The sequence below is a fragment of the Eptatretus burgeri genome, chromosome 17, assembly GCF_056783735.1.
Source record: "Eptatretus burgeri isolate ZD-2024b chromosome 17, Ebu_testis_v1, whole genome shotgun sequence".
NCBI classification, from domain to species: domain Eukaryota; kingdom Metazoa; phylum Chordata; class Myxini; order Myxiniformes; family Myxinidae; genus Eptatretus; species Eptatretus burgeri.
In genome coordinates, this window is record NC_140977.1 from 52,690,121 (window position 1) to 52,718,120 (window position 28,000).

The 28,000-nt window shown below is 46.6% G+C and overlaps 2 protein-coding genes across 9 annotated transcripts in view; one reads left to right on the plus strand and one right to left on the minus strand.

The window, feature by feature from the left end:
• Positions 1 to 20,453, plus strand: part of LOC147010111 (myosin phosphatase Rho-interacting protein-like) — a 198,760-nt gene extending 178,307 nt beyond the window's left edge. For 5 of the 8 annotated variants that reach the window (XM_085862247.1, XM_085862248.1, XM_085862251.1 and 2 more), the window contains 9 exons: positions 12,362 to 14,821; positions 15,502 to 15,649; positions 15,760 to 15,877; positions 15,989 to 16,148; positions 16,411 to 16,509; positions 16,708 to 16,794; positions 17,780 to 17,942; positions 18,357 to 18,436; positions 19,586 to 20,453. In XM_085862247.1, coding sequence (XP_085718373.1) covers positions 12,362 to 14,821; positions 15,502 to 15,649; positions 15,760 to 15,877; positions 15,989 to 16,148; positions 16,411 to 16,509; positions 16,708 to 16,794; positions 17,780 to 17,942; positions 18,357 to 18,436; positions 19,586 to 19,657 — 3,387 coding nt within the window. In that variant the 3' untranslated portion in view covers positions 19,658 to 20,453. Of the gene's footprint in view, positions 1 to 12,361; positions 14,822 to 15,501; positions 15,650 to 15,759; positions 15,878 to 15,988; positions 16,149 to 16,410; positions 16,510 to 16,707; positions 16,795 to 17,779; positions 17,943 to 18,356; positions 18,437 to 18,747; positions 18,806 to 19,585 lie in introns of all 8 variants that reach the window. The other 3 variants (XM_085862250.1, XM_085862249.1, XM_085862254.1) reach the window with 3 other exon arrangements.
• Positions 20,454 to 23,060: 2,607 nt separating this feature from the next.
• Positions 23,061 to 27,211, minus strand: MRPS7 (mitochondrial ribosomal protein S7). The gene is made up of 5 exons (XM_085862295.1): positions 27,028 to 27,211; positions 26,543 to 26,746; positions 26,064 to 26,127; positions 25,648 to 25,815; positions 23,061 to 23,587 (listed from the first exon to the last, which is right to left on the minus strand). Exons 1-5 carry the CDS (start codon positions 27,180 to 27,182, stop codon positions 23,363 to 23,365), a joined length of 816 nt encoding a protein of 271 aa, XP_085718421.1. The 5' UTR covers positions 27,183 to 27,211; the 3' UTR covers positions 23,061 to 23,362.
• Between the last annotated feature and the right edge of the window lie 789 nt (positions 27,212 to 28,000).

Consider the following 28,000-nt stretch of genomic DNA (forward strand, 5'->3'; position numbering starts at 1 on the left):
AAATGGCCCCTGAACTTTGTTCAAGTCGTTCAATCGACAGTATTGAGTGAGAATGCGAATATTGTTGAGTGCTCACCAAGTGGCTTAAGCATGCAAGGAAGCACTCCAACAAAACGGTTGATAAGGAGCGGCTGGCTTGGCAAGCTATTAGCGATCGCCAATGCGTGATATTAAACATCTCCCAGAGATGCCCGAAATGTCAAACTATGTCCGAATTGGACAAATGAACACTTCTGGTGCTTAAATTTTGTAATTCAGCTTAGTTTAGGAGATTCGAGAGGTTATGCCACATGCGGAAATGAAATAAAACAATGAATGCTGTCGTCTTTGGGCATTTAGAAGCATTGCAATGTAACCAGCAATTCATACGTATTGTTACGGAAATGGCCCTTAATGGGACTACTAAGTATAGGACTAGCTCAGATCCCCCATTAAATGCCTGTTTAGATAGGTTGTTTGGTAAAGTGTACGATACATGTGTGTCGGGAGGTGTAAAAGACTGTTGTTATGTTCATACGGTGGTGAAACGAGAGATCGTTCTTATTCCTTCATCCCGGATAGGCCCCACCCTGTCAGAGAAGGAGGGGTGTGGCCTAGAGAGAGAGGTGTGGCCTGGAGAGGCAGTGATGTGAAGGGGCGGAGCCTTTGGTCAGTTAGTCGACGAGAGAGGCGTGTGTCGAAGCGAGCGAACGAGAGAGAGATCAGGTTCAGTTTTGGAGTTTGGACAAGCGTCGGTCTCGAGGGTGCTCGGGTTTCGGAGGCCACGAGCGCCAAAAGGAGTTCTCAGTTTGGAAGGCAATAGAGGAACTGAGAGGACGAAGCGGGAGTCGGGTTTCGAGGCGGGAAGGCAGGAGAGGAGCCGCCGGAGCGTCTGACGATCCTTACTCACCTCACGGCTCGACACTGTTGATCCGGCTGTGGAACTTGGACCTCGACTTGGGCCTTGTCTGGAGGACAGGCCAGGCCTAGATTTGTGTGCTGAACCTTGGAGAGAGATCGGCGGTCTTGCATCGTCGACGTTGCGCGGAGCTGGAACGCGTTGAGGAGAACGTGCACACGCAGTGACTAAAGCAGGAAAGGTGCCGCGCCGCCTTTTCTTGCCACGCGGCGCGTTCGAGCTGGGAGTTCGAACCTGTGGACACCCGCTTGTTTGTACGAGCGACATTTGCGCTTTTTGGACGCTTTCCTCTCGTCCATGAGCCAACACCAAGTACTCTGTCTGCATGCATGCTGTCTGTCTGTCTGTTTTGTCTGCACGTGTTGTATATGGCATATTTCAGTAGTGATCCCCTTGAAACCTTTAGACCGTGGTTGCCTAGTTAAGAACGGGTTGATTGTTAATAAAACCATTGTCGTGTTTATTGCTTGTGTTGTGATCTCTGATGTTCCCCAATAAATCTGGTTAATTCTTATGAAGTTGCTGCTATTGATTAATGCGTGTTGCGTCGAGGAACGATCCGCTCGATTGGCATATAAGACCAAAATGGTTACAGACTGGTAGACTTCGCTCGGTCTCTGACAAAACCGGTCTGTAACCAGGGGTTCTATCTCCCCAACTGGTAAGGTTCAGGATTACGTTGGTATCGCGATTGAAGACGTGTGACCCGAGGCCTGTGCCGAGCCAGCCGGCGTTATAGATTCCCGGAGACGGTGGTGGCGGGGGTGGCGCCAGGGACCGGGTCAGAATCCCGCCACCCCGGATCCGCAACAACTGTCGTCAGGAGTGGGATATTTGGACCTGCAGTGCATTTCGCACCCCGGACATTGGTTACAAAAAAAACGGCCCGAATTTGATTTGATTTTATGCTTGAGCGGATCGGAGGAAAAACTTGCAAATTATGAAGAAAATGGAGTCGCAAAATAGCAGCGCGGCTCCATCTCGGTGTGACACGAAGCGAGAGAGGGCTAATTATAGCGCAACGAACCGCGCGGCGCGAAGCAAATGCTCCCGCCCACCAGTTCAGGCCGCGTGGACACGGTATACGCCGGGGCAGACGAATGAGGACGCCAACGCATACATTCATGAGCTTCATGGACGATTGTTGGATGCCTTGGACCAGTGGAGGTGTGCTGATGACTGTATTGAGGAATTGCAGATTGAATTGGACGAGGCACAGCGGCACGCAGACGAGGTTCAGGAGGAATGTGTGCATGGGGAGTCACAACAATTGGCCGATGCACAGGAATGAATTCGGAGGCTGGAAAAGGACTTAGCCAATGCAGACTGGGTTCATGAGGATTATGTGCACACGGAATAACAACGATTGGCCGATGCACAGGAACAAATTCAGGAGCTGGAAGAGGACTTAGCCAGCACAGGTGTGGAACTACATGGAGAAACGGCGAAAGTAGAATGGTTTCGTGGGTTTTTGCTACAAAAGGCGAGCGAACTGAATAAAATAAAAGAGGAGGAGCAAATTAGTAACTCTCGGGATAGGAAGAGCTTGGAGGAAGAATGGAAAACAAAGCTGGAAGAGGAAAAATGTAAACACGATTTGGAATTGAAACAACTGAAGGAAGAGGTAAGATCAGGCAATCAGATAAGAGAAAGCCGAGAACAGAAGATAAAAAGAGGAGAGAAATCTCTGGAGCAAAGGAAGGAAGAATTGTTGGAAAAGTCAAGACAGTTCAAAGAACTACAGGGAGAAATGAGGAAAGTAGAGGGGAGTACCCATAAGTTGGAACAAGAGAAGAGTAAACTGAACAAAAAAATAGAGGAGCAAATTAGTAACTCCCAGGATAGGGAGAAATTGGAAGAAGAATGGAAAACAAAGCTAGAAAAGGGAAAACGGAAACACTAATTGAAATTGCAACAACTGAAGAAAAAGGTAAGATCAGGTGATCAGATAAGAGGAAGCTTAAAACAAGATAAAAAGAGGAGAGAAAAATCTGGAGAAAAGGAAAGAAGAATTGTTGGAAAAGTCAAGACAGTTCGAAGAACTACAGGAAGAAATGAGGGAGGAAGAAGAAAGGAAAACAAAGCTAGAAAAGGAAAAACGGGAACACGATTTGGAATTGAGACAACTGAAGGAAGAGGTAAGAACAGGCAATCAGGAAAGAGAAAGCCTAGAAAGGAAGATAGAAAAAGAAAAGGAATATCAGGAACACCTCAAGGAATACGGTAAGAGAACGGACGAATTGAGGAAGGAAGCATGCGAAAGGGAGGGTGGAGATGGTCAAGGAATTATGGAAAAAAGCTTCTGAGTTACAGAAACACCAAAGCAAAGAGGGGGAACTACAAAACAAACTGAGGATGTTAAGAGAGGAAATAAAGAGAACGGAGAATGAAACGTTAAGGAACCACACTGTGCGGATTGAACAGCTCAAAGCCAAAGCAAGATTAAAGAATGAGATGCAAGAAAGAGTAGTGAAGGAACAACGAATGAGACAGGAAAGGAAGATCAACCAATTGAAGGAAACGGTGCGATTAGAGAAGGAAGAACAAGAGAGACAGTGGGAGAAGAAACAAGAAAGAGTAGTGAAAGAACAACGAATGAAGCAGGAAGGAGAGATCAACAAATTGAAGGAAACGACGAGATTGGAGAATGAGGAACAAGAGAGACAGTGGGATAAGAAACAAAAGAGAAAGGAGAATGAAACGTGAAGGAACCACGCTGTGCAGATCGAACAGTTCGAAGCCAAGGCCAGATTAAAGGAGAAAGCAAGGTTGGAGTATGAGGAGAAAGTGAAAGAACAAGGAATGAAGCAGGAAAGTGAGATCAACCAATTGCAGGAAATGGTGAGATTGGAGAAGGAAGAACATGAGAGACAGTGGGAGAGGAAACAAGAAAGAGTAGTGAAGGAACAACGAATGAGACAGGAAAAGGAAATCAACCAAGTGAAAGAAACAATGAGATTCGAGAAGGAAGAACAAGAGAGACAGTGGGATAAGAAACAAAAAGAAGGACAAGAACAACTAAAAGAGGAAGCAAGGTTGAAGTACGTGGAGATCGTGAAAGAACGACGAATGAAACGGGAAAAGGAGATCGGCCAATTGAAGGAAACTATGAGATTGGAGAATGAAGAGCATGAGAGACGGTGGAAGAGGAAACAAAAAGAGGGACAAGAACAACTAATGGAGAAAGCAAGGTTGAAGTATGCGGAGATAGTGAAAGAAAGACGAATGAAACAGGAAAAGGAAATCGGCCAATTGAAGGAAATGATGAGATGTGAGAATGAAGAACATGAGAGACGGTGGGGTAGAAAACAAAAACAATATGAATTTGAAATTAACCAACTCAAGGAGAGAGCAAAATTGGAGTCCACAGAGATGGAAAAACTCCGGAAAGATAACGAACAACTCAAAAGGCTCGGAGAGGAAGAACGACTCAAATGGGAAGGAAAATGCAGCCAGGAAGTAGAACCGCACAATAATGTGGGATGTGTGATATCACCACAGGGAGTAATGTTAGTGGTGTGGAATTTGATTGACATCACTCGTCGGATGACACCACACTTAGAGCAAACCCTAGTGATTGAGACATTAAGGGAGCATGCGGGGTTGTTGACGAGTGAGACATTTTGAGCAGGTCCAGCATGTGGAGCTGACAGCCCCAGAGGAGAGTGGCGAACCGATGATGAGTAACCTGCTGGAGAGAAGCGACCGGACAGAGGTGACTCTGGAACGAAGCAGGTACGTGGGTACATGCATGCATGGTACGGATGAGGAGCTTAAGGTAGAAATTGAATTTTACGTTAATAAAGAGACTCTGTCCGATGGGGTGCACGTATGCGTGACTCCTGAGTGTGTGTGTGAAGTGCCTGTGAACGAATGCTGTGAGCCCACAGTCCAGACTACAGCACCGGTATGTGCTGCCGAGGCTGAAGTGTGTGTGGGTATTCACCTGGCGGTCGAGAATGTAGCCCTGGAGTGCGAGGCAGTTGGTCAGTACACAGGCAAGGTTGAAGGTGTGGAATGTCAACACATAACCTTGGAATGTGTGCAGCCTGCTGTGTGTGGGAGTCCTGAGCATGGAATGAGTGGTGACATAGGAAATAGGTTTGAGGTGCAAGGGGAAATAGAAATGCCACCAGGACAGAATTTGAGCCAGGGGACAGAAACCATAATGGACAGCTCCGCATGGGTTCTTACAGAGTTGGAGGTGCTGCATCCAGGAGCAGTTTTGGATTGGATTTTAGAAATCCAATTTAGAAATTGGATTTTAATTTCTCTATCAGCCTCACAGGAACTTTGGAGTGGAGTGCAGATGAGTGGCAGGCAGCACTGGCGTGAGTCACTTGGTCTTCAGACCTTTCTGAGCACACGAGTGGTTTGGCCAGCTGAATGGGGTTTATCTGTCTTTTTTTTTTCTTTTTTTTTGTATACCTTGTCGAGGCTCGTATGAGAGCTAACACACAATGCACATCAAGGGGGGCATGAGACAGGAGGGGAGGGAGTGGGAAGGACAAAATAGTGGGGAACAGAGACATTTGGAGATCTGTGGAAGGGAGAGGGATGGGACGGGGAACATGGAGAATATAAGATGGATATTACAGGGACTTTCAGGAAAGAAAGCAGGGAATTTGAAGGAGGTGGGCTTGGGTGGATTATCGGGGGTAGAAAAGATCCAGGATTTGGATGGGGGATGATAAGAGGTGGTGGTGAACAGCTGATTTGAAGGCCTGGAGGGAAGAATGGGAATGAATAGAGTGAGGGAGTTTATTCCAAAGGCGGGAAAAAAGAGGAATGAAAGAGTGAAGGTGAGCAGTGATTCGTGATTTTGGTAGTTTTACCAGAAGGGGGTTGTTGGCGGACTTTGAGCGCCCTGCGGAAATGTGGTGGGGACAAATCGCAGAGACAGCATGGGTGGGGGGGGGGGCGAGGCTGGAGAGGAGACGGTAGAAGACAGAAAGACCACCGACCAACCTGCGGTGATTGAGTGAGAGGCCCAAGGACTCAGCCTCATTGCGGGAGATGCCAATGATCCGAAATGCCTTGATTTCTACAGCGTGAAGCCGAGAAAGGTGGGAGGCAGGAGCACCAGCTCAGAGGGGAGAGCAGTACTCCATTAGGCTGCGGACAAAAGCTTTGTAAGTGGTCAGGAGCTCAGGTGGGCCGAGGAAGGACCTTGCACGACAGAGGATTCCCAGTTGGCGACTGGCTTTGGCGGCGAGGTTTGAAATGTGGCTTTCCCAGGAAAGGTCATGGCAGATAGTGAGACCCAGAAGCTTGAAAGAAAGGACTTCTTCCAGAGGATTGTTGAGAAAGTGGATGGGGGGGGGTTTTCTAAACGGTCCTTTCGAAGAGACATAGTGAGAGTCTTCAGGGAGTTATGGAGAAGAGGGGGAGGCCATTCCCCAGATCGGGGTTTACCTGATTTCCGTTAACCCTCGAGAAGAGAGGGAGGTCATTCCACCGATTGGGGTTTACCTGACTTCCACAAACTCTGGAGGATAGGAGGGGGTATATCACAGCCCCCCATTGAGGCGTGACCCCTTTGAGCCGTGGCGGAAAGACGGTGGGGTCATGAAATGGGAAATGAGGGATTTGTTCCCTCACTCCCCTTCCAATGAGCCAAAAAAGCAGGCCATATGGGGATGTGAAAATCTTGATTGGAGGTTGCACCGAAAGTGATTGCAAATTGAGAGATGACAGAAGGCATAAAAGTAGCACGAGTGGATTTGGGAGATGATTGAAAAAAGTGGTGGAGACATTACAGGCAGAGCGTTAAAAGTAACTGAAACAAGTGGATGACAAAGAGTGGCTTGTTTGAGGAAGGATTGAAATCCCTGGTTGGAACCATGCAGAGGTTCATGAGGCTGGTGAAGAGATTTTGATGTCTCGTTTAAATTGTTAGAAATGAACAATTAGGGCAGTATGGAGGAGGCCAGCGGACGACGGACGTAGTGACAAATTGATTGGGGTTAGATGAAAAAGTGTACCAGTTAAATTTGATGACCAAGTGGTATCCGAGAGACTGGTGTGTTTTTGTTTTCACATAAACGTGTAAGGTGTTGGATGGTGTTGTGGACTGGGTGTGCGGCACTGTGGAATGAATGACTAAAGTGTTTGGGTGAATGGTGTGATTGTGCGAATGAGGAGAGTGAGTGCGAACAACGTACCCTGTCGGTAGGAGTCTCCTAACCAAGTTAGTGTAGGTTAGGGGGACTTAGAGGATTTGACATGGATTATGGCTGCTGTTCATTTGTGCAGGCAGACTGCGAGGGGTAGGTGCAGGCCAAGGTATGGGGATACTGGTTGGTAGTGTGACATGGTATGGGAAGTTGGTGAGTCGGGAAATAGGGCAGCAGGGCTTTGGGGGTTCCTGGCAGGTGAAGGCTGTCAGAAGTACCAGCAGAGCACGGTAGGTTCAGTGCTACGAGAGCACAGTATGGGTGCTCTGAGAGCACAGTATGGATGCTCTGAGAGCACAGTATAGGTGCACTGAGGGCACAGTATGGGGGCTAGAGAGAGCCACCCCTTAGTTAGGAGCGCCAGAAGCACGCTCAGGTGAACCCCGAGGTCGCTGAGTGTCCTTCACCCCCGATTGGAAGCAGGTAAAGAGGCCTAGTAGTAGTCACACTCCCCAGCCAGCGAGTTATGCCTGGCACCACCCAATGGAAAAAGACAAAGAAGGGCCTTGCCCAAGTTTAATAGAATGGAACAGTGTGCCAGGTCGGAAAAAAATGGGTCATTAGGATCATTCTAGCCATAGCAGGGTTTGTCGCATTGTCTAGAGCTAAAAGTAAATGGTTAGGTTCGATGGACTCTCCTCTGCACCATTCATGTTTGACACCTGGTACGAGTAGTGTTGAAGGGAGAATTTGTTGGCAAGGGCCAGGCTGGGTTGCCCTCTCCAAGTGACAGAGAGGCCACCAGTATGTCATGAGCACACATCCACGAAAATAACCGTTGAATAAGAAACACACCATCCCGTCTGTAAAAAGAAAAAAAAGAGGAAGGAAGAAAAAAAAGAGAACTTAACCAAAACAAGTCAGGCAAGGAAGGTTAAGGGTACACTCCATCTCGCCTGGTCCGAGGTCATCACACCCATTTGCGTCCTCAAGAACGCCTCCGAACTGCATTAGTTTACCATCAATGTCACCGTGCCACCATTGCTGTATCACCTGCTGTCCAATGCAGGGCTTGTTGCCTGCTGCTGCTTGTGAGTAGGCCATATGGGCCGAAGCATTTTTGTGGGCCATTGAGGCCAAAGTGCTTTGTGGGCCGTTGTGGCCGAAGATTTATGCCATTTTGTTGGCTCAGTGAGCCGAAGGACTCTTTGTGAGATTAGGCCACTGGGCCGACTGAACTCACCTGGTGAGAGGCCAATAAGGCCACGAAGAGAGGAAACCCTCAGGGGTGAATGGACGATACTGCCGGGAGGGGGCATGAAGGAGCGAACACGTGAAAGAACTTTGAACCTTTGAATGTTCTGCTCCTTTGCAAATGTGGTGTTAAAAGTAAAATTGAATGCCCTCCCGTTCAAATCCATAATTAGAATGTTAAGTAATGTGCAAAGAGTGTGAATTTGTTTGTTAGATTGGTGACCCGACACACTAGGATAAGGACATGCCAATCTTACTGTGACACTTTGATTTCTGGAGTTAAGTGTTTCCCATGTTGTGGGTTAGAGTAAATGGGAGATCTGTGCTGTACGTTAGACAGGGCCATTGCCGTGGGCTGCCCCAGATGGAGGCTCGGAGAGCCTCGGGAGAAAGGTGGGGGTAGTGTTATGGAAATGACCCTTAATAGGACTACTAAGTATCGGACTAGCTCAGATCCCCCATTAAATGCCTGTTTAGATCGGTGTTTGGTAAAGTGCACAATACATGTGTGTCGGGAGGTGTAAAAGACTGTTTTTATGTTCATACGGTAGAGAAACAAGAGATCGCTCTTATTCCTTCCTCTTCGCGGATAGGCCCCACCCCATCAGAGAAGGAGGGGTGTGGCCGAGAGAGAGAGGTGTGGCCTGGAGAGGCAGTGACATGAAGGGGCAGAGCCTTTGGTCAGTTAGTCGACAAGAGAGGCATGTGTCGAAGCGAGCGAAGGAGAGAGAAATCAGGTTCAGTTTTGGAGTTTGGACGAGCGTCGGTCTTGAGGGTGCTCGGGTTTCGGAGGCCACGAGCGCCGAAAAGGAGTTCTCAGTTTGGAAGGCAATGGAGGAACTGAGAGGACGAAGCGGGAGTCAGGCTTCGAGGTGGGAAGGCAGGAGAAGAGACGCCGTTGCGTCTGACGGTCCTTACTCACCTCACGGCTCAACACTGTTGATCCGCCTGTGGAACTCGGACCTCGACTTGGGCCTTGTCTGGAGGTTAGGCCAGGCCTAGATTTGTGTGCTGAACCTTGGAGAGAGATCGGCGGTCTCACATCGTCGACGTTGTGCGGAGCCGGAACGCGCTGAGGAGAACGTGTGCACGCAGTGACTTAAGCAGGAAAGGTGCTGCGCCGCCTTTTCTTACCGCGCGGCACGTTCGAGCTGGGAGTTCGAACCCGTGGACACCCGCTTGTTTGCACGAGCGACATTCGTGCTTTTTGCACGCTTTCCTCTCGTCCATGAGCCATCACCAAGTACTCTGCATGCATGCTGTCTGTCTGTCTGTTTTGGCTGCACGTGTTGTATAAGGCATATTTCAGAAGTGATCCCCTCAAAACCTTTAGACCGTGGTTCCCTAGTTAAGAACGGGTTGATTGGAATTGTTAATAAAACCATTGTCGTGTTTATTACTTGTGTTGTGATCCCTGATGTTCCCCAATAAATCTGGTTAATTATTATGAAGTTGCCGCTATGGATTAATGCGTGTCGCGTTGAGGAACGATCCGTTCGATTGGCATATAAGACCAAAATGGTTACAGACTGGTAGACTCCGCTCGATCTCTGACAAAACCAGTCTGTAACCAGGGGTTCTATCTCCCCAAACGGTAAGGTTCAGGATTACGTTGGTATCGCGATTGAAGACGCGTGACCCGAGGCCTGTGCCGAGCCGGCCGGCGTTATAGATTCCCGGAGACGGGGGTGGTGCCAGGGACCGGGTCAGAATCCCGCCACCCCGGATCCGCAACAGTATGATGATCAAGCATTTGATAATATGAGTTAAGAAAGTGAAAAAAGTAAATAAAACTTTATCATTAAGAAATCGTTGCAGCCTGTTCCAAGTCAAGGCATTCTTGAGCAGGCCAAAACAAGGCGAATTAAGACCTCATCAAGGGAGAGGAAGGTGTCCAAGGATGCGCCTGATAAAAGATACAATTAAATAAAGCTGCTAATTATCTTAAAAAGGGGTGTTTTAATTAACCCAAGCACCCAATTTTCACTCATGCACTCCCTTGGAGTTCCCTTGATGTGCCTGCAAAGTTTCAGGCTGCTTGGTTTCATCCTTTTGAAGCTATGGAGGATGCGCGTACACACACACACACAACACAGACAGACAGAAACACATTGGCATTTATTATTATGGATGACATTTGATTCATGTGGTTGGGATTATCCATTGTTCATTAGAAAAGGCACAGCAAACCAATGAATGGAACTTCACTTTATTCCACCAATTTGAAACAACAAAGAAAGAGCAGACTTAGCTTTGGGAGTCATTTCATTTGTAGTCCATGAACCTCCTCAAAGCTCCCTCCAAAATAATACATAAAGAAATAACAACTAAATAAATAAATAAAGGGCTTGAGAAATTCATGGATGAAACGACACACGAAGCTAAGTCTGCTGCCCTTTCGAAGTTGTTTCAAATTGGTGGAGTAGAGTTTAGTTCCATTTGTTGTTTGGCTGTTCCTTTTCTTTTCTACGTGTGTGTGGTTGCCTCTCCTCAGCAATGGTTTTCAGGCAGCTATACATTCATTAAGATCCCCTTTGCACCAGTGTTTATCTTGCTGTTCTTGAAGAGATGTTAACACACCCGTACTTTTAGCTCGGTCATTCGCAAGATATCGAATGGATCATTATCTTATCATGTAGATAATATGCCCTGATTTACTTTCGCAACTTTTTGAGAGTTTGGACTTTCTTCCTCGACAGCTTCTCTCATCAAAAGTACCAGTTTGGCATATCCTTCTCAGATACAGCTCCTGCTCGGCCATGAAGTCAGGCTTCAATCTGCTGCATGGAGTTGCCTTGACTAACTAAGACTTTGATTTGTGTTTGTCATGTGATATTTCCATCCCAGGAGCCTTAGTATTTAGCACACAACAATATCACCACTGATACTTTGACAGTGTTGCAGGTGTGGCACAGCATGATTACTTGCAGGACAACCAATCACAGTGGACTATATCAACACATGGCTGCACTGTGGGGCATTTCAGTTTTACACATGAGATGTGATTATTTTTATATTGTTAAGGAACTGAGGTTTGGGATTCACCATGAGGGGGACTTCTCAGACTCTTCCCAACCTCCAGCCCTGCAGGCCGACGCGCTAAGGATAACTCCACAGCCTCACGGGTTGTGAAGCAACTATGAGCATCGATTAGAACGGCCAAGCCTGGCAGGGTCCACCGTCTTATTTAAAAGTTTACCTATCTGTTAGTTTGGCCCAACCAATTAAGGTTTATTCCCTCAGTGCGCACCCGCATATATATTCGTGTGGCCGAGCAGAACCATGTGTACGCACTGGCTAATTGTGGAGCCAATCAATGGGGCAGAACTTCCCGTCTATCTCGTCTTTAGACGCTAAATCGAGCCACTGTAGGAAAGGACGAAGTTACCAGGTTGGAAATGGTTAACAATACAACAAGCACACTTATTTACAAACACAATCAAGCAATCAATGCAATCAGTGGCATATATTTACAACCAATAATCAAGCAATAGTCAAACGATAGTTAAACAATACAGTCAGGCAAAGACACGTGAGGAAAGAAGTTACCCTTAGCACTTATTCCCCTTCTACAATTTTATCTTAACCGGCTTTACACACAACATAGCACCAGCAGGATCATTCCATGGAAGCAGGACCATATAGTGTGTGTGTGTGTGTGTGTGTGTGTGTGTGTGTGTGTGTGTGTGTGTGTGTGTGTGTGTGTGTGTGTGTGTGTGTGTGTGTGTGTGTGTGTGTGTGTGTGTGTGTGTGTGTGTGTGTGTGTGTGTGTGTGTGTGTGTGTATATGATGCTGAATGATGCCTTATTTAAGATCGCCAGTGCTCATTGGAAGAGAGTAGACACTACTATTATCACTTTAGTACGTATGAATGTATTGTGTTGTATTGTATTATATTTAACTACTTTAAATGTACTTTCTGCACATTTGGTGCAACAAATTGTTTGGCTTTCAGCAGCAATAATTACAATTATTGATAAAATGCAACTGAGGTTGAACGCAAAATCGAGCAACAAGTCTTGTGTGTGATTTGCAATTTTGTGGTTCCTTTTATTGATTAACTCATCATTCCCTTCCATTCTTCTGAGAAAAGATAGAAGATGATGAGCAGGATGAAGGAAGAGGTCGAGCAGGAGGTGGTGGGAGGGGAGCTGTGGCACATAGCAAGGGTGTTGGGCCACGTACGGTGTCAGGTGTGCGCGGTCAGCTTCGCAGGGTGAACCATGAGCTCCAGGCAGAGTTGGAACGGCAGCGTGAACGGCTGGAGTTAGTTGGAATGCAAGCACGGACCTTGCGCCAGGCTTACACCAGTGCCCGGGAGATCATTGCTCAGCAGGAGGCTGAGCTGGCTTTTCTTAAGGCTGGGGGAAGGGACAAGATTGAAGGAAAGACAAAGTCTGAAACTGGTTTCAGGGACTTAATCAGTGGAGGAGAGCAAGGAAGCATCCATGGTGCAACTGCAAGCAGTGAGGTTCGACAGAAACTTACAGAGGGGGAAGGGACAAAAAGTCGAAGTGTGGTTGAATGTCGTGGGCACGAGGGGGCTCGAAAGGCTGAGGTACGTCCCTGGGGTCACAGTATGAGTACAGAGGCTCGATTTCAAGGCAGTGGCAAAGTCACTGGGAAGATCAAGCAGGCCAAGATAGCAGAGATAACTTCACAAAAGGATGAGAAAAAAGAGAAAGCAGTGACTCAGAAAGAAGAAGATAATGAAAAAAGTAGAAACTACAGTGGCATAAATATCAGTAGAGAAAGTAAGGATGTGCAGTTTAGAAAGTCTTGTCATGGAGAGATGCTGGAAGAGAACAGCATGGAGTCACTTGCCAAGCTTCGGGACGAAGTGCAGCGTCTGGCGACGGAGTTGAGGGCTGAGCAAGCTCGCAGTCGTTCTCTTGAATCAGCCCTAACCAGGCTTGGCCAAGAGGCCACTGCCCTTCGCATGGAGTTGGAGCAGAGCCAATATGGAGAATGGCAGAGTTCTGGAGTGCAAAAATTGATGGAAGAGCCTTCGGCGACGATGCTTTCCAATGAAGTGAGCACAAGCATTGCTAGAATTGAGGACAGAACTGAGGCAGAAATTGAGAAAGGACAGCAGGCTATTTTGGTGCAAAGAACAGGAAAACAGCTCGGTGAGCTTGAGCAAGCTTTGGCCACTGTGTTGGAGGGGTTAGAGCAGGCCAAGATGCATCTGGAAAGTCTTTGTTTCAAATCGATCACTGATGCAGCTGTAGATACCGGAAGAGATGCACAACAAGTTGAAGCTACTTTAGCACGACTCATGAAAATTATGCAAGCAGCTTCTGGAAAACATCTACTTGGATGCAGAGAATGGTCAGGCAGAGAGAATTTGAACCATGATCTGGCTACAGCGAAACAAATGACCCTATCCACAGTGGCATCAGGCTGGAAAGCAGGAATTACAAGCGAGGGCTTAATTGGTGAACCAAACAGTGGTGATGGTGGAAAGACTTTTGAGCCCAATAATAGGGACCACAAAAGTTCAGCATCCAAGGAATGCAATGCAAGCAGGCCAGAAGAGGCTACGTTGCGACGACTTTCAGAGGAACTTGTCGCTGAGGCAGTGGTACTAGCCCGGGCTGTATGTCTGAAAAACTATGCACAAACATCTGTGCTGCCTAGCATCACTGAGCTCCAGCAACAGATATCGCGGCTCGCTCACGTGCCTCGAGATCAACGTGCAGCACCACATGATGAGAGCAGTAGCCCTTGGGCAGTATTAGGTGAAATAACTTCTTCAAAAGTCGGAGATGGGGCAGCCTTAACTCCGGCCATGCTGCTGCATGGTCGTTTGGCATTAGAGCTATTGGATGTTGAGCAAAGTGTTCACAAGACTCTGACTCTGCTGGAAAGGCAGCTCAAAACGGCAAAAGCAACAACACGAGCATTGGGCAATGCTTTGGACCCGATTTGCAGTAGTGACAGCAAAGCGGTAGTGATGGCAAGGCTTAAAGACCTTGAAGTTGTCCTTCAAATGGAGGAAACTGCTGAAGTTCTGGATACAAAAGAGAGCCACACAGATTCCTCAGATGAGGGCACTGGTATGAGAGCCTTGGGACAAGCAGGTGCTGAACCAATTTCTCCAGGTGACTTCTCACCCTGGAGAAGACTCAATGCAGCAGCCTGGCTTAAAGATGACGAAACAGACAGAGCAGCAAATGTGGTAGTTGACATTCCACCTTCTAGCATCTCGACGGAATCCTCATCTTCGTCAAATACGCCTCTCTTACCACAGTTAACCCCGGAGATGAATAATGGCGAAACTGCTGCGACATCTCGTTTCAAGCAACAGTTGTGTGACCTCACGGAACTATATGAGCAGAAGGTCGAGTCCCTCCAGGCACGTCTTGAGGAAGTTGAGGCATTGCTTTCAACACAAGATCAAGGCCATCGAGTTGAATTTGAGATCTCTGGAGACATGGGGGATGCGTTTGGATCTCTGAAGCGACGTCTGCACTCCATTGAAACCCAGCTTGCTGATGAAGGCGAGATCACTTCGTGCGGGTTCTTGCTTCGGGAGGTTACTGCTGTAAAGGTGACCATGGTTGTGCCATGTCCATCCATCCAGCCGCAGTGTCCCCCCCCCTCATCCTGCCCTCCCATTCCTTCTGCTCGTATCCCATCTTGGCATGCGCTCAGCACGGCTGAAATAAATTTGACGGTTCATTGCCCCTGTGGTGTTTGTCACGTTGTTAATTTATTTCTGTTACATGTTTTTTTTGTGAAGTATTTTTATTCAAGTTTGTGAATCCTGTTTTGTGCTCCAGATGTTGTTCTTCTTTTTTTGCTACCCTGCACTATCCGCATCCATTCTACCCGAGTTACGCACTCGTGTTGAGCGATGTTATGTCAGATAGTTGGTTATAAGACTTTCATATCCAGCGGGGTTCTTCGTTAAACCACCTCTGCTTGGGTTGTTTTTTTGACATTGGTGTCTGAATGTTTGAGTATTGCAGCAAGTATGTTTTTTAATTTAATATTATTTAATTATTTTGCTCCCTTATTTTGCAACCTGTTATATTTCCTTTCCCAATGGCTCTGATCTCATCTGTGCACTTGCTGTCTTCATGACCCACGGTCTGGATTGAGCTTCATGCAAGCTGAGATCCCTTAGTTTGTAGCAGCATGAGCTTTGCACGTAATACCGGAACAACCTGAAAGCATGCGACATTTGTCTGCATAACTGCAAGCCATCACTGTGCCATTGGTTTGCAGGCGACGTGTGAGCGAGGCTTTACGGCAATGGAGGAATCGCACCAGCGGGTTGTTGAGGATCTCCAGCGGACGCATCAACAAGAACTGGAGAAACTGCGACAGGAGAAGGACCGCTTGCTTGCGGAGGAGACCGCAGCCACGATCGCTGGTCCGTGTTCATTTCACTGGCGAGACGAAAGCGATGGCCTGTGGTGATTCTTGTACCTTGTAGCCATTTTGTTTGTTACCGCCTCTCATTCACCATCTTGTGCGTTCCAGCTATCGAGGCGATGAAAAACGCTCACCGGGAGGAGATGGAACGAGAGGTGGACAAAGCAAGGAAAGCGCAGAGTCGTGGTGGTGGCCAGGATTGGGAGGAATTGCATCGACATCACGAGTAAGATGTCTTTTGTTTTTACCGTTTCTTGGCTTTGTTCATTTGGAGTTGAGATTTGATGCGGTGCTGAACTGCTGATGGCTCTGGTTGGTGATGCTCCTGCACGCGTAGGCAAGAGTTGGCATCGGTGCAGCGGGAGATTGAGGTCCTATCAGAGCAATATTCCCAGAAGTGCCTGGAGAATGCGCACCTGAGCCAGGCACTAGAGGCAGAACGAAAGGCTCTGCGCCAATGCCAGCGTGAGAATCAAGAACTCAATGCCCAGAACCAGGTGACTTTCTCTACACTTCCTTTCTCTCCACTTTTTTGAGTTTTTTGATGATTTGAACAACTATTCTCCTCATACACAGCTTCCTTTTTGTCTGTTATTATTATTTTTTAATGGAAAAGGCTGGGATGCCATCCTTGCTCATCAAAACTATGGCTATACTTTACTTCGGATGGGTTCTTGCCATAGTACAGATTTGCAGTCAAAAGCGACGGCCAATCATGTTTCTTCCTTGCCCTACAATCAAGCCTGCATTGTGCTGCAGGAACTCAACACCCGCATGGCCGTTGAACTAGAGCGGTTGCGCGGAATGGGCTCAACCAGGGATGTGGAGAGGGATGTTCATGGCGTGTATGAGCGAGAGGTAATGTGAAGGACCTTGCAGTGAGGGTCTACCAGGAAGAACAAAAAGTTGATCTTTATGGCAACGCTCCCTGCAATCTAATAATATTTCATGATGAAAGCCCTTCATACTGTACTTTGACCTTCAAAATTCCCAAATTATATTTGTTGGGGGGGGGAGGATTTTATTGATTTCAGACTATACCTTCCTTTGCTTCAGGTTCTCGTCCGAGTAAAGGAGTCTGAGATGCAGTACCTGAAGCAAGAAATGAACTCGCTGAAGGAGGAACTACAGACGGCGCTCAGAGTATGACATTGAGGCCTCGTACTTGTTTTTAGCTGATGGAGGAGTTTGTACATGCATCACATATTGGACAAAGACCATAGGAGGCATCAATGGACTTGAAATTACGAGGACACTTGGAAACAACGGACAAATAAAATGTAGAATACTCGAATTGAACGTGGGGATCACATGGGCATGAGCTATAATGCTCAGTTGAAAAAACTAAACAAAACTAGAGCAAAGCCGATGGCGCACCCTCGCAAATCCCCACCCTTCCCACCGAAAGCAAAGTTGAAAGATGGCAAAAGGTTCCACCAGATTTGACCCAATATCAATTTTTGAGTTGATTTTTTTTCCTTCTCCATTTTGACCCCAGTGACCCCAAGTCCCCCACCCCTTGGGGCATGAACAGGGGTTCAAATCCACAAAAATTGTTGCATATTTCATGCGTCCCCCAACATCGATTTTCATATTCAAAGTTTCATTTCTAAAATGTTCCCGTGATTGCGTTTTGGTTTTTTTTTTGGTACTTTTCACCCTGCCACAGGGGACAGAGCCAAACATGAAACTGCTCTCGCACCCCCGTGCCACGTGTTGATTTTCAAAAAGAGTGCGGATAACTCGAAAGAGCAATCAGAGATTGCAGACCCTCGCCAGGACTTGTTTCATATGGTTTTGTATCAATGTATAGAATATAGATTCATGTTTCAATCGTATGTATTTTATGGACAGGCATGCTCCACACTTTATCGATGCAATCCCGTTCTTTATAGACATATTCACATTCTTGTTAGTACATCCTTTATAGACACTCGCATTCTAATTGTACATACTTTATAGATGTGCTCGGTTGAAAAAAAGATAACGTGTAATACTGGCTATCTACGTTAACACATTATGTGTGGACAGACATACACGTAGAGTGATGGAAGGGTGGGGGGGGGAGGTTGTCATGGTTAGGAGAGGAGGTATCTTTAACTCCCCCACCCCATTATGGTCTTTGCAGGACAAGAAGTACGCGACAGACAAATACAAAGATGTGTACACGGAGCTCAGCATCGTGCGTGCCAAGGCCGAGAGGGATGTTGGACGCCTGATGGATCAGGTTCAGCATTTGACTGAATCACTGGGTGGCGCAACGCAAAGCGCCATCTCGCGGCCTGGTTATGGTATGGAGGGGCACGATAGAGTATGAGCCCGCCTTCCAAAACAACCCATCCACCTGAACGCTATGTCCCTGGCACGGCCGTGCTTCCTCGATGTCATAAAATGTAGCAAGGAAGCATGGCTTCATCTCGGTAGCTGTGCGTGTGTGTGTGTGTGTGTGTGTGTGTGTGTGTGCATGCGTGCGTGCGTGCGTGCGTGCACGCGCGCGCAATATTTGAGATCCTAATTGAATAAAAACCTGTCAACCTCAGGTCTGACTCTACCCTACCCACGGCTACCAAGGACAGCATGCTCACCTCTTCATTTAACATCCATCTTTTACAGCGAACAGTAATCATTAACACCTTCATTCATTCCCTCATCCTCTTTCCACACCACCTCATCGACCCCCACCCCACCCCTCTTCTCCCATGCAGACATCATGAAATCGAAGAGCAACCCCGACATCCTCAAGATGGCATGTACAAAACGTTCAGACCGTGCATTTCGATCGAAGGTAAATCTGCTGGCCATTGTCGCCTTCCTTTGTTACACCATAGAGGTTGTATAAAAAAATATCCTGCTTGTTGAGTATTATGATGGCTCTTTTGAAGAGGTCGCAGAGGGGAATATGCAATGGGAAGTAAAGATGTGAAATTTTTGAACAAGAGGGTCTTGTTGACCCTTAGCTTCCCAGTCAAGTGCCCAACATTTTTTTTATCAATGGTTTATTTTTTTGCCTCATTCCTGGTTTTGTTATTTTTATTTTATTTTTCCACTCCTGCAGAAACCTCCTTTTCACTTGCTTTACCCCCTCCCCATCCCCAGTCTGTAATAGACCACCCAGCGGACTTTGCGAGCTAGTCCTGACAGCCCCTTACCGTAGGTACCATACTGTGGTGTGCTGCTATGATGTAATTGCGCTTGGTGCACCATTTGTTCTCTGGGTGGAAGGGATAGGGTTGGCAGACTGGAGTGAGGCCTGCGTGTAGAAAGTGTAAAAGCACGGTCGTGAGGTTGTGTTGCCAGCACTTCCGAGCGGTTCGTGTCGTGAACTCGGTTCAACCTGCCGCACGCTGACTCGATTGGTCACTCGGTTCAAAACCACTTCACGGGTGGTACACTGTGAATTTGGGTCATGATTTGGTTTGCCAAAGGGCAAGATGATTCGGTTTGTCAAATTTTCCGATTGGTGCATGTCGTGTACGAGTGTACCGTAACCGTCAACTTGGCAGTTTGATGCAGCGGCTTACCAGCGTGCGGTCAGAGTTTTGCTGGGCCCACATATCGCTTGGCACCGACCTGTCTTTTCTGAAAAGCATGCGGGAGTGGGGCTTGTCCTGGTTTGTACACCTGTGCATTAACTCTCATTGGTGTCTTCGTGTGTGGCTGGCATGGCACCAGTGTGTCTTGTGGTGAGATCCGACGTGAAACTAAACTTCTCAAATGAAACGCCTTAACTTAACAAGGCTTTGTGATAAGGCATGCTGTTGCACACCCTCAACATTGCCTCTTGAAAAGAGTCTGTGTGAACAATCGGCTCTTCGAGGTCGAGGCCGAACTTGTAACTCCACTTAACGGAATATAATGCACCCAGGCACTTGAGAAGCACGGCCGATGCATTTTCCACACCCCAGGTTGAGTACTGCCGCCATGTACTTTGCAGAGTCTGAAGGAGGGTTTGACCATACAAGAGCGAATGCAGCTCTTCGAACACACCGACGCCAAGGAGTTCTGACGGAGAAGGCCGTCGTGATTGGCACATGCCGTTGCACCAGCCGACCCCACCGTTTCCTTTATTTTATTTTTTAACCTGATCACATTACTTTTGACACACAAAAACCCCATTCCTTATTCCTATCCCCGAGGTCCGCTTTTGTAAAATAAATAAAAGTTGAACGCTAGTTGTGTGGCACGCGCCGGTAGCATTGCTATTGATATAGTCGCCATACACTGTTGCCCATGTGACTGAGAGGTACATCTTGTGTATATATAAATATATATATATATATAGTATTATATAAATATGTGATGCAGACAGATTATGGATGTTGAACCGCACAGTACAAAGCGGGTGACGGCATTCGAAAGCATGCCGGTGTTCCGGGGCTAACTTTTCGGCCGGCTAACTTTTCACCCAGAAATCTTCCGCCGACCGATTCCTCCCGAACTCAGCGAGTGCTGGCTTTGTGGGGATCAGCCATGCATCTGTCATACTTAATTTTGTCCCAACTCTGCCTGCGGTGTTTTATAATTTTCATCTTCAAGTCTACACCATCGCTGCAAGCTACTGATACTCGATTCTACCCCTTCTATCCCCCTAGACCCCCGATGTACTGCACGGTTGTATTTATTATTGCCATCGCAAGGTGTACGTTCTAAATCGTAGGCTGATTAACCATCAGTAAAACTAGTTATTTGTACATACAAATAGCGGTATTTTTGCACCTATTTCCTGCCCTGAGGCCGTCTATCACAGCATGGCCCATTGTGAACGTGCTAACCCTGAAAATACATTGAACTCAACCAGCCAACCTTGGTCTGCTCATTTCTGCCTCAACCGAGAGCAAAGGGTCGACCGGTTTGCTCTCATCGGAGCACTCCAATCACGATGCGAGAGCACGTTTCAAATGCCGTGTGCTCTCGGCTCCATCGTCCTCGTAATTCGAGCTCCCCCATGATCTTCAGACGCGTCGAAAAACGAAAGGGAGAGTTTCGCGATTGTTCGAATGGCAGTGCGGGTCACGAACAGGCAAGGGACTTTGCGTCCACCTCGAAAATGGCGGGGACGATGCGAAAACAGACCGCGTTCGAGAATGATGTTTTACGAACGAGGGATCAATGAAGAGGAAGGGCAACAGAGTTTGTTTGCTTTTTGGTGCAGGTGATGGAATAGCATTGAAGACAGTTCAGGTGACACGGCTGGACAAACACATGTTACAGGTGAACCATTTCACAGAGTGCAGTGGAGGTCAGAAGTAGAAATGGGAGAGCATGAGGTGTTGGGCAGCAGATTTGTAAGGTCTGGAGAGAAAAGCTTGACACGGACTTTGGAAGATGGTTCTTTGGAAGTGAGGGGGGATGAATGAAGGGAGATAATTGGTTTACGAGTCAGTAAGTTCACAAGCCAGTAAGTGACCACTATATTCGTTATTGGTGTGTCTGTCTGTCTATCTGTCCCGAGCATCGCTCCGTGGGTTTTGATCCGATCCTGATAAAATTTTGGTCGGAGGTTTATATCATGATCTCGTTGTCTTTTCCTGAGAATGGGCATGCTGCGCCCATTATGGGCGGAGCCACGCCCAAAAAAACGTGTTTTAGGGGGGTAGCCGATTTCGATTTGCATCTTCTCCGAGGGGGTTTGTCGAATCTGGCAGGGGTTTCGGTATTTGGTTTGCACAATGGCACCTGCATAGCCCCACAGCTCGATTTTTCATTTTCGTCCCAAGGTCAAGGTCACAAACTTAGAAAATTGCGAATTTTGACATAAAAATCCATCTTTTCCGAGGGGGTTTGTCGAATCTGGCAGGAGTTTCGGTATTTGGTTAGCCCGATGGCACCTGCATAGCCCCACGGAGCTCGATTTTTCATTTTCGTGTCGAGGTCACAAGGTCACGAACTTAGAAAATTGCGAATTTTGACGTAAAAATTATACGACTACCCAAACTTTGAGAGCTCGGATGACAATATTTTTTATGCATAATCTTGAGGTCATTCCCCACCTTAAGTTTTGAAACCATTTTGCTCTATCTCGAACACCTTGCCCGTGGCACCCCCTTCAAGTTTGTTTTTACGCTGATTTCATCAAAGTATGGATAATCCGATGAGTGTGAAATGCCATATAGCTTATATGACATTATATTGTTCCTTGAATGTTCCATAGGAAGTTTTGCACCAAAGGTCATAATCCTTGACCTTTAAAGTTCACAAAGGTAAAATTTTCAAAGTTGTGGGAATTGAACTGGGTTTTCGACTAACTAACTCCAATAAGCTCGAGCACGTATCCGGTTTCCTTATTATAATGTCCACAACATTGTTTTGTGACCTTTAAAGGTTATGCAAAGGTCAAAATTTGAAATCCTTGACCTTTAAAGTTCACAAATGTCAAAGTTGTGGGAATCGAACCTGGTTTTCAACCTTCTTCGACGAACTAACTCCAATAACCTATAGCACGTATACTGTTTCCTTATTTTAATGTCCACAACAGTGTTTTGTGACCTTTAAAGGTTATGCAAAGGTCAAATTTTGAAAGTTGTTGAATGAAACCAGGTTTTAGACATTTTGCAGCTAATAACCTGTCACCAGTACCACATCATGTTGATCATTTTTATAACTTGTTCAAAAATTATCACATTGTCTCATCCTTGACTTCTGAAACAATCTACATCGTCAAATACCGCTCGTGAACCATTGCAGTCTCCAGACTTGTCATGTTTACATTTGTGAAGGGCAACAAGGGAAGGGTTTCTGGCAGAACAGTGATCTTTGATCTCGACTCGAGGGATAGGGATATAACTGGTCGATTTACTGAAGTCCTCACTGACTGTTTTATTCTTCTGATTCTGATGTACCATACTCTGAGTGTCAGTGCTGCCAAAGCAGTTTTTTGGGAAGGCTTCTTCCAAGTGGTTTGCCATTGCCTTTTCAGTAATCGAGTTAAGGCAGAAATTGGGAATTTGTTCAGGATGCTGGCGATTGCTCACCGACTCAACAAATGCCAACAGACGGGACGCCCAGTTTAACATCCAATCGAGGGATGTCACACACATTGACGTCACCCTGTCCGTGAAACACCGGGATGACAGTTTGTCACTAGGTTGAGATTCAAACACAGGTGAGACAGCTTCGAAGAAAGTGCGCGTACCTCTAGGGTAGGCCATCCTTCCACCCTATTATTTTATTGCAATAATTTTAAACTCCATGATGTGATAACATAATCAGTTCAGGCTCAGCTCCTTCATTGTTTCTTACTTTAAGGGAACCAGGCATTCTGTTGAGAGGGATTCCATTGCCCGGCTTATTTAAATTCAGGTACGTTGAGACCGACAGGACCACTTCATAGGTTCCTTCCTTGAAAGTGGAATAAATGACTGACACTTGAAATATTAATTTTCTCAATCACACCCAAGAATAAAGACATCTGAGGTTGAAACAAACTTTATTCTGATCATACACACAGCAGCTTCTTGTAATGCTCCTGTTAATAGCAATACTTTAATTTACAAGCTTGCACTGCATTTGATTTACCATAACAAAAAAAGGGGAAGAGAGTGCAATAAAATAAATGAAAAGTAGCAAAATGTAGCCCCGGTTCAACCATAGCTCCAGTCATCGCAGCCCTGAACCGAACCGGAGAGCGAAAACAGTCCATGGGACCCGTGACACGAACCTCTTGCCGCCGTTCCTTCAGCAAAGTCGATGTTCGAAGCGCAAGACGTCGCCGTCATTCCCAGCGAAAGTGAGCGAACGCCCGGTTTCCTTCGGCTTGCCGGTGCAAATCCATTTTCTTGCGCACGACCTCTCCCTGTCCCTCAGCCGCCTGCTTGATCTCGTTGGCTAACTTTTCAGCCATGAATTGTCTTTTTCCCTCTTTCACCAGACGGGCTTTTGTTATGAGCCATTTCATTGCCAGGTAACGCCGCCGCTGCTCCGACAGCAGCACAGGTACCTTGAGACACACATACGTGCAGCACGGAGCTATAAAGTGGGATTGGAAAAGGTCGTACGAATGTAAAAGGGGCGAAAAAAATGGAAAATTTAAAATCCAGGAGGGTGGACGTGGGAGCCATCACTCATACCACACCGAGGCATAATCCTGCGATTGTTACCCCACGTACGCAAAGGGAAAAGTGGGGTTCTTCAATTGGTTTACTGTCTGTCTCTGTGTCCATCCACAAACATCAGTTTATGATCGAGAAACAACTTCATTTCAATTGAATGTTATATTTTTGAACACGAATCGGAAAACAAACCTGGAGTTTATCAGTAGTTTGGCTTTCAAATAGAATTTTTCCCGATAGAGCACTCAGAGGGGAGCTGCTTTTATGGACGTCATAAAGGACACAAACAGACACGAAGAACTCCTGTAACGTGTTAAATAAGGCGGTGTAAAAGACCGAACCAATGGCGGTAAACCTCCGGAATTTTTTTCCTCACACGACCTTTAAAATCATCATTTTTACTTCAATTGTGTTACATACTTGACCACGACACGGGGGATGGTGTTCTATGAATTTTCGTTGCATCTGTGCTGCAATCACAGCACTTCCCATTTATTCATTTGGAGTGTATCCCCACAAGGCTGGGTACTGGTTGGTTGGTTTTATCCAAAAACTGCAACAGTTCATGGCATCGAAACTCGTTCTCGACCCATTTACTTTCACATCCAATTGATGAGCTGGAAAGATGAGCGTTGAACCTACAAGTGCTGACCACCTGTTATTCAGCACTAGTTGTTGGAAGTTAAAGAACCCATTGCGTCGTTCGAGAAGAGTCGGCGAGTTATCACCAGCACCCTCAACCAATCAAACTCCTGCTCTAACCGACAGTGGGGGGGGGGGGACACTGCATCAGCGGCACTCCCGCACCCCTGCGAGAACTTGATGGTAACGCTCAGCGGTGCTGCAGATGGACGTTGACCTATTGGTCGTCGGTTGAATTAGTTAACAGTTTTATGAATGTGCATCAGCAAGTTCAGAGCAGTTTACATCTTCCAGCAATGGCGACGTGCAGCGTTCTTGTCGCAAACAATCCGCTTTGTCACAAAACTTCTCATCCTGAACCACAGTGGTCCTTTCTAACCCAAGTTTCACGTGGCCAACTGAATTCACCCCCATTCTTACAGCTCCTACCTCTGTTTCATCAGCAATGCTGAGTACCAAGTTCTCTTTCATATAATAAACTTCGGTCATGTGACAGGTAACCAATCAGGAGGTAATGCGTTGCAACATCCCCCATAAAAGGGACAGCCAGCCTGACCAACACGCAAAGCGCACTGTGCAGAGCGAATTAGTGTTCCCTGTACATTTCCAAACCCCTGATCCCATTTATGATGTAAAAACATGAAATAATGGCGCTCTGGGGCGATTGAACATTGTACGTCGAGTGCTGCCCTCGGAGGTGGGGAGAAGGGCACAGCTTGGACTATACCTGCACGTTCGAAGGTCAATGCTCTCAGGAATCGAAGTCGAATACCAATGCTGAATGGAAATTAATATACAAGCGATCGTCGGTGTTCGTGGAACGACACGCACTCTAGCGAATAGCCACACAATACCGTGCAAGCTTAATTCAGCAGTCAACGGGGCTTGAACTCAGGACCCGATGGCTTCGTGGTTTGGATGGCTGGGTTGGAATCAACACTAAGCTTATCAATGTCCTGATGACCTTCCAACCTTGCCATCCTAACCACGAAGCCAACACCAAGCTTATCAATGTCCTGACGACCAAACATGCTTACATTCACGATCAAAGCGTCAGGGTTGAATCTTCGATGCCCCCCCCCACCCCCGGAGTTTTGATCACAACTGAATCGAGGAAACTTGGCAGTGCCAAACCAAGCACGTCTTATCGCAAATCTAGACCAGGGTCGTCAGAACACAAGGTTTACGACACTTGATGCTGCCTTTTATGGTGTTACGTAAGATGTGTGCTGAGCGTATTGCTTGCAAACGGCAGAGGGTCGAGCACAAAATAACACCTCTAAGGTACGTGCACTGCACACCATACCTGGTACGTAGTTCCTCCTTTAATCATTTTCTTGAGGCCCAAGATTGGTTTACAGTTTTCCAATGCTTTGTGAAAGATGGTGTAAGGATTGCACTCAATCGCTTCTCGCTCACCCGGCGACGTCTTGTGGTAGAGAGTCACCTGCTCACGTTTCAAACTCTCCAGCACCTGGAAAGCGACCGAAGAAATTGCGCGTTCAACCTGAAGCTCCACCTTGGGCACGCCAAATATCCAACTGGTACCGCGCTGATTAACGTACGAGTCCAAAAGACTATGACATCACAAACTCGTTTATCGAAGGATAAATGGGAGAGACTTTTTCAGCAGGTGATAGAGTGACACGCAGCATAAAAGTGCTACCTTCCCCCTCTCCCACCCCAAGCAGTCTCACAAAATGTGTTTCTTTTACACTATACCTCGAGCATTATGGTCCTCGCCAAAAGTTTTCTCCCTCCGTGCATCATCATGCTGACAAATTTGCTGCAAAGGATGCACACACAGCACACCTCTTTCACGAATGTCGAGCAAACACGTGACAGTAATAAATGTGGAACGCATCTCGCTATTCATATTCCCTCGATGCCTCTTGTGAGGAGACAAACACAGGTGAACCTGCTGGACATCCCCGTCTGAGCACTTTGGAAAGCTGCGACTCCACATTTCTCCCTCATTTACCATCTCCATTCTCTCCTGCCATTGTTCGAACGAGGTGTTCGAGCTCCTCCATGAGCCTCGGGCATTGGCAGAGAGGTGAGAGACCATTAAAACCTTCAGGACATAAAAAAAAATTTTTTTGAACCACTTGAAGGCGAGCAGGGACACACGACCACAATGGATTCCACCATGAAGCTGATGATAAAAAAAATAATAAATAAATCAAATGTCACAAACACACTCGATGACTGCATCGTGAAGACCCGAGCTCGAATGGTTCGATCGTGTGGCTTTGAAAGGACTCGTCGCCTTGAGGTCTTCCCTGCTCTCATCGTCGGGACTATCATCAGCAGGAGACGAGCCGGTTCGCAGGACGTGTTTCTCAACCTTCGGGTCAGGTTCCAGGTGGGTGGGGTTGTACATCGACCAGCGAACCGAGGTCGTCCTGGGGGGGGGGGGGGGACAGGGAGTACAATGTCGGGTTTATCATCATGAGACTCGGAATCGAACCGCCGTGCTCGGTTCACACCAACAAATCGAATCAAGAACCCCCTCTCTGGTTTACAGTCTGTGACTCTCATTCGATCGAGTTGGAAGGTCGATGGGACTAAATGGCCACCCTCATCTGAAGGGTCTTTACGACAGTTAGGCCTCGATGAGTCACGGTTGCACACCCACAACGATGTGGTAATATAATCACGTCCGATATGGGGGGGGTGTTCTCACGTCAATCCACGCAGCCACGGCACCCGAAGGAACGAAACCGAAGAACGAACGGCAACGTGCGCAGCCATAACAGAAGTGCTTTCACTTCCGGTTAGTCGTCGTTTATGGTGTTCCCATTTTTTCGCATTTTCGTTTTTCGCATTTTCTTCTTCCATGAGTTTGAAAGATAAAGGAAACGATCGTTCTTACAAGATATAACATTAACTACAGTACAAGCTGCTGTCTCATTTAGCGAGAGAACAAATTTACGCGTCAGTTTGACGCGGTGGATTTCTGCTACGCACTACATCGCCGTGGCTTTCATACATTGGATGAATACCTCAAAGCAAAATTAATAATTTGATCAATTTGAAATCCTTACGACAATTTAATGCAAAAATGTGTGTTTTTTTTTTTTGGGGGGGGGGGGTTCCGAAGGATAACTATCATTATCCATTTGTGCTACTTTTGTGGAGAATTATGACAATTGGATTTTTAAATGTGCAGGCCTGCTGTTCCAAAAGAGAAATGGAAGAAGAAGAAGAACAGGTTTGTGAAATGCCGTAATTAATTTGGACCAATCAGGGCGCCTCGTGACGACACCAGGTGTGGAGATCGTGTCAGGTTCGGTGGTTTGTTATGTGGCGATTCACGAATGGAAATGTTGTTGATCTGTGGCTTGTTTTGGGTGTGATTCGATGTAAGGTGATTTTTTTATATTTTTTTTTTTTGCGTTCTCTGTTAATTAGTGCTGTTTAATGTTCATGTGAATGAAAACTGTTTGAGCGAAGATTCGCGCCTCGAAAACGATCGGTTGTGGAGATTTTTTTTTTTTATTATCTCAGTCTGGAGATTTTTTTTTTATTATCTGTCTGTGGAGATTTTTTTTATTACCTCAGTCTGTGGAGATTTTTTTTTATTATCTCAGTCTATGGAGATTTTTTTTTATTATCTCAGTCTGGAGATTTTTTTTTATTATCTCAGTCTGTGGAGA

What these genes read in the sequence shown, in the direction of transcription:
- MRPS7 (XM_085862295.1), bottom strand. Translation starts at nt 27,182, where the DNA reads ATGGAAGAAGAAAATGCGAAAAACGAAAATGCGAAAAAATGGGAACAC. An exon ending in CTTCACGATGCAGTCATCGA is followed by an intron (nt 26,128 to 26,542) that starts GTGTGTTTGTGA and finishes CATCCTTTGCAG; the next exon opens with CAAATTTGTCAGCATGATGA. An exon ending in CGAGGACCATAATGCTCGAG is followed by an intron (nt 25,816 to 26,063) that starts GTATAGTGTAAA and finishes GTCGCTTTCCAG; the next exon opens with GTGCTGGAGAGTTTGAAACG.